The sequence below is a fragment of the Plectropomus leopardus genome, chromosome 18 (assembly GCF_026936395.1).
Source record: "Plectropomus leopardus strain MGB_pleo_1.0 chromosome 18, ASM2693639v1, whole genome shotgun sequence".
In the NCBI taxonomy this organism is placed as follows: domain Eukaryota; kingdom Metazoa; phylum Chordata; class Actinopteri; order Perciformes; family Serranidae; genus Plectropomus; species Plectropomus leopardus.
In genome coordinates this window covers 18535960-18542294 of record NC_142193.1, presented here as the reverse complement: position 1 = coordinate 18542294, position 6335 = coordinate 18535960, and the positions used below count along the sequence as shown (strand labels likewise).

The following is a 6335-nucleotide window of genomic DNA, read 5'->3' as shown; positions in this document are numbered from 1 at the left end:
ATCAGCAACATGATCATTAATGATTGACATAAATTAAGGGCAATAACAAACGAGTTGGTGTTGGCCTGTTTAAAAAAAGCACAGATTTGCACCATTCAGAATAATATTGTTGTAAATTTGGGGATGGGTCACAGATTTCACACTACTCTGAATGGGAGGTGTTTTTGTTAAAGCAACGTCATCGATGCATCCTATGTTTGAAATCCAAAATTCACCAGTACGGAACACACCGGCGTACAAACCGAGCGCACCCAACGTGCTCTAAACCCGACGTAATGACGTAACGTCTTTGTGTTGGCAAATCACGGTGCACGCTGGGCGGGCATTGTGAAGCTGTAGTTGAGTGTTAGCAGGCTAACTAGAGAAAGAAAGCTAACTAATCGTGAGAGTGGAAGTGGAGCTAACGTTAAAGGAAAAGGCAACTGTCAAAACAGCAAGGGGAGCAGAAATTTCAGTGAAGTGATAATTTCGTTAGGTGACTACATGAACAGATGTGTAGCTAGTTAATCAAAGACCGTGTTTGTCAGATGCCCGAGGAGCATTTTGGATACTAACATCGATTGTCCCATTTCCAAACGGAAACCATTTCTGGACAAACAGTTCGTGCTAGCTAGCTAGCTAAGTGAATCATCCAGGAGACTTTTCATTGTCACCTAAAAACCCAAACCGAATGTTTTGTCTGTCATGAGTCCGGCCGGGTGCTCCCATGTGAACGGTTATAAGGTGGATAATTGGAAACAAAATCTTCGAGTCATATACCAATGCTTTGTTTGGAGTGGTACTGCTGAGACCAGGAGACGCAAGGTAAAAACACAGGAACTGCAATGTTAGCTTCAGAAACAAAAGTAAAATAATTTACATGTGGCACAGACAGACACAGAACTGATGTGCAAGTGATGTCCCACATGAAGCACAATCACTGAACGGGTGTAACAAAATTACGGTCTTAGTGAAGCTGTACTCTTGCAGCAGTAATATTGCTAGTACTTGGGTTAGCCAGCTAGGTTTCCACCGGTAAGTTAGCTAGCAAGACTCTGCTTGGTGAGCTGCTGCGGAGACTTCTCTGCTATCTTTAACGTATCTTTATTAGCTCAAGCAATGCTTTTTCAACCTTTTTGTCTTGAGCCAGTGGGCTAGGTTAGCTTAGCGGTTTGGTTTGGTAAATGCCTTACAGTTAGCTGCATGGCTAAACTTGGCTTTGGGGAGAGTTGTGGCCATGGGCTAACATTACCACCCCAAATGTACCCATTGTGTCTCTACACACGCTCACATTGGGGCCACAGAGTAGCGGTTCTCTTCTGGGCATCCCTGGACAGTGTGTTTTTTTTCTTCACTGGTCATTCACTCACGAGTTTGGATGCTGGGATGTCAGCTGATTACTTCTATGCCAATTTCTTTTTGGGCTTATCCCACACCTGCTCGGCCTACACAGCTCCGAATAGCTTTCTATGTGATGTCATCACTGGACTGTGTTGCAGTTTCTTTCACTTTCCCACCCTTTCTCCTTATCTATTTTTTGTCAACATAAACCTGCTTTTTGTTTGTTTTTTATGCCATGATATCCATTTAAGAAGCTTAAATTTTACTGTAGTTTAACAATATTTTGTAGCTTGCTTGACTGTTTCAAAGTAAATCCATGCTTTTCTTATATATGTCATACATTTTTATGTCGTTGTGATAAAATAGGTGCTTCAGAGTGATGCAGGATGGACAGAGCTGGTGAGTTGATGCTTATCCCCCTCCTCATCTTCACTGACATACTGTAGTTCTGATGAATACCAGCTGGCTTGCTTTCTCTCTCCTCTTGCTCACCTATCTGTGTGCCTCAGTGCCTTCTCATTTAATGGACTGAATATTAGATGTAAACCTACATAGCGGAAGAATTCAGCCCCATCCCTGTATCTGCTGTGATACACACTTACAGTGAGTGAGATCACTGGGTGGGAGGCTGAACTATATGAGCGGAAGAGCAGCCAAAAGCATAGCTCAGATACATTGCAGGCATGTCAAAGCAAATAGCTTATGCCAAATGGTCGATGACCCTTTTGTTTGTACAGTGTTGTAGTGACATGCTTTAGTTTGAGCTCGAGGTTAACATTGTCTTTAGCCATGCCTCTTTTTTAAAGCGGGATATGCATCAGAATGAAAAAGTGCATCTGAAAATGTATGAGACAGTCCCTAGAAGGATATCAGGCAGTGTAGTGGGTGACACTGCAACAATTTTACCAGCATTTGATGAATGTTAATATCGACTGTCTCCTGTCGTTCTCATACTCTACCTGACAAGAAAGCAATCAGCGGGAGCTCAGTCAGTCTGTCACGGGAATAACACTGGTCAGCGGTGCTTTCTGTTGCTCACTTCTTAGCAATTCACCATGTTCTGCCCAACACTGTAGGCACGTTTAGCTGTTGCAGACCTTTCTTGTCACTTACTTTTGAGAAATCGTATTAATTTTGATAACCTCACTGTATCAGCACCATCACCACTACTGTTTTTTTGCCTAGATGACCAGCACCAAAACCAGTGCTTCAGCAGCATCCAACACTTTTCACCTAAGATTGGCCTGAGACAAAAATTTTGAGAGAAACACTGACAGTATATGAGATGTATATGATAAAATATCTCTTCCCTATTTTTCTGCTATGCCTTGTACGTGCTGGCATGCTGCATGAATATCAGTCCCCAAGGTGTGAAGCCTGGAACTGTCATACTCCTCAAGGTTAGACAGCGTGCAAAGACAATTTTGCACCAAGGTTGAGCTGTTGGGAGCAGGTTTTCTGCACACTTTGAACCCGTCATTGTAAGTTTCAGACTGTATTGCATTGTATTTTTATGCTCTGTCCTCCATCAGTCCATGTATTCTGTCAGTGCATTTTTTCTCTTAAAAATGAGCACCATCTAGTTCCTTTCACATGCCACTGCGCCGCAGTACATCTGTGGCCTTGAAATCTTGAAATAATCTTACATAACTGTCACTGATAACAGGCCTTGCTATGTTTCTGTCATTGAAACATTGCAGTAATACCAGTGCTGTATCTAATAGTACCTTTTACAGGTGTATTTTTGGCTGTAATGTAGCAAAAATGGAGGGCAAGCCTCTGTTTATATTCATTTTATAATAGAAATGTAGATATGTGTAGATTTTCTCCATTTTCTGTGCCTGAAAGATTGTGCTGTTGCATTACTGTATACAATTTTTACAGTAATGTTGATTGACAAATAACATTTGAGGTCAGTTTTCCTTAGAAAAACCATCCTTTTAGCTTTGTGTTATGATGTTGTTGTTTAACAGCTGTCTGACATCTGTTCTGGTGTGTATGCAGTGCCTCTGCTCTGCCCATATGGGCTCAGACAGTGATGGCGCAGGTGATTGATATACAGAGAAAGGAGAGTGGCTCCTGAATGAAGTATTCTCTCTGCTGTCTAATTGCACTCCAGGATGGCTATGGGAGTATGAGTCTTGTGACTCACCCCCTTCACCGAGGCTCTTTACCACCTAACTACTCTGACATGCAGAGCAGGTGTAGTGCTGCTCAAGTGGTACACATGCAGCGCATTCTCCTGAGGTGAGGCAGTCTCTGAATTTGCTCAGCCCTGAATTATGAGCCCAAAGACTAACATCCTGGTATTTTAACATTGTAGAATAAAAATACACACACAAATTTGTTTGTTTAGATGTTTGAATAGATTACAGTGGCATTGAGGGGAACTCTGAATTTTAGCATGGTTGAAAAAAAAAAAAGAGCCCATTGCCTCACTGCTTCACACAATTCGTCTTACAATGGTAAGATAACGACAACTACACAGCAAGCACTGTAGTAGACGAGGCACTGTCTGCTTAGAGGAAGGTTGAAAAACATTGCCATTCAGAGACTGAGGGATTGAAAAAATGCATTTCAACATTGTATTCAGACCAGGTTTCATTGGCGAGTGTTTTTTATCCTGAATTGCTGTTTTTCACCTGCTCTTTTCTCCATTTTTTTTTCCTTTTCCTGTAGTCTGTCCTCCACAGCCTCCCTGCAAGCTGTCACCCTCTCTACCTCAAGTGAAAATCAATTCCCAGGCAATGTGCAGGGGACATTAGTGGAAAATCTGTCACCTGCTCTGCATTCACAATCTAAAACCCTCATGGGTAACAAATGGCAGAAAGAGTGCCAGAGGTAGGAGTTTGCAGAGATGACATCGGAAACTCAGTGCGGCTTGGGATCAGCTATCCTTAATTAAGAAACATTAATTAATATTTCTTTGGCATGTTGGTCCTAGATGAAATGCCCCATTAGCTTGGGATGAGCATGTGGGCTTACACTAACACAGCGTATGAGAGCGTGCACTCTGGAACTTGCACAGCGTTAGCCATAACTTATGGTTTTAACTTGGTGACAAATTTGACGTTGTTTTAGACTCCTTCAGGCCTTGAGTCTGATGTCCTCTTACTCTTTTTACCAAGATGTTATGCTTTAGGGCCACTGTGGAGTCATGTCACCCTTGCATTTTTACAAAGAAGCAAACAATGACAGCATCATGCTGCTCCAGTGTGTGATTTTAGACAGCATACTGGCATAGTGGAAACAAAAGAGGCATGAAATGTAACACAGCAGCGTCGGCCTCTTCTATGACATATAACACACACGTCTGCAGCGCTTTATAAGCAATGACAATGGCCTTAACATGGCAATAACAATCATTTAATGTCTCTGTTATATGGCAGCTAATCTTGCCTTCTGCTCAGAGATTAATGAGCTCCTGAATGTCATTGTTTTCCAATTTGGAGATGTTTAATTTTTCTTCTTTGAACTAGCTGCTAACTGTTTGCAGCTGCTTTTTAATTCACCTGCGTTAGGTTGCAAGCATAACACATCAGAACGCCACATCAGTGCTACCAATGATCCCATCCAGCCTGGCAGCGAAATACCATTTTGGCACTGTTACTACCTCCCGTAGCAGATTAAAGATGAGACAACTCTGTCCTCCCTTTCTGCGATCATACGTTATGTACAGAACAGCAAGGCGACATAACGGCACATCATTCCAGCCTTGAAACTTCTCTGTAAAAGTGTCTGTAGACACTGTTTCGGGGCTGTTACTACCTCCCCAGCTCAAACGCGAGACAAATCTGTCCTCATTCCACAATCTTACCTTTCATACAGAATGGCAAGGCGCCATAATGGCAAAATATTTTCACCTTGAACAGGCAGTGTAAAAGGGGCTCATGTCTCAATTTTCCCATGTGCATAAGCACCATGTGTTTCTAAATAATTTCCTAATTGCATAATACACAAATTCTCCGATGACAAAAAAAAGAAATGTAGGCCTAACAGTGTAAAAATGTCCCACTAAGGGAGATTGCAAGAATAAACAATTATGCAACAGTGTTTTTCTCTTATATCTTATTAGACGTAAAATCATACGTGATTTTATTTTCTGCATCCATGCTTCATTATATTCTGTTCTGGTCGAGGTGTGCTACATGCCATATAGCCAGAGGTGCTACACCCACGGTAGACTGTCAGTTTGTGTCATGTGGACTCCATTTCAGATCGTCGAGGGGGAACTATTGTTCTAACGTCCTTCCCCTCCTATTTGCCTTTGTCTTTACTACAGTTCCCATCTCTTAATCTATTATCACTGTGTTGTTGTGAGTGTGTTACAGCTAGTGACCGATTGTTTGAGTACAGCACGTGAGCATTAGTGTGCCTTTGTCTGCAAAGATTTCTTATATTTCCCCCCCTAATTGAGATTCATGTTACAACAGATTGCCTAGTGCCTTTTAAGCAGACTTGCGCAGAAGCATGTGAGCACATCTTGATGACAGAAACCTGCCCATGCTTTTAAAAGTTGATTTCGTTCCTCTTTAGGCCTGACTCCAGTCATATTTATAATTTATAGTTTGTGAATGGCTATGGTGGTGGAGGGATTGTGTGAATATTCATGAAAGTCATGGTTATTTATTTTGTGTGATGCTCCATCCAGCAGGATAGACTCCATTTACCATAAGAGGAGGCTCCGTGTGCACTAAAACACTGCCACCATGAAGGAATCTGCCATGCAGTTAAACCAGAGCTATTATCTTAGGTTGAGTGGAAATTGGATGAGATGAAAGCAGGGTGGGTGGGGTTGGTGGAATTTTACAGCCATAACTGCTTTGAAGAATTTGCTGTCACTTTGATTAAAGGGGCCAGGGTCGTGATTAGAGAGCTGACTGAAGTCAACTTTTTTTTAATCTTCTACTTTTGATAAATCATATATGATCAGAGGAACCATACACCCCCCTTTCCCCACAAGTGCAAGCCCCCCTTCTGCTTGTGATGAGGGAAGATGAGAGAGAAATGGTTTG

General features: G+C 42.0%; 1 protein-coding gene across 2 annotated transcripts in view; it reads left to right on the top strand.

The window, feature by feature from the left end:
• The first annotated feature begins 318 nt into the window (after positions 1 to 318).
• Positions 319 to 6335, top strand: part of LOC121956801 (ubiquitin carboxyl-terminal hydrolase 22-like) — a 32400-nt gene continuing 26383 nt past the window's right edge. Inside the window, exons 1-2 of one of the 2 annotated variants that reach the window (XM_042505196.2) lie at positions 319 to 804; positions 1687 to 1719. In XM_042505196.2, the coding sequence (XP_042361130.1) occupies positions 685 to 804; positions 1687 to 1719 (153 nt within the window). In that variant the 5' untranslated portion in view covers positions 319 to 684. The remainder of the gene's footprint in view (positions 805 to 1686; positions 1720 to 6335) is intronic. The other variant, XM_042505197.2, reaches the window with a different exon arrangement.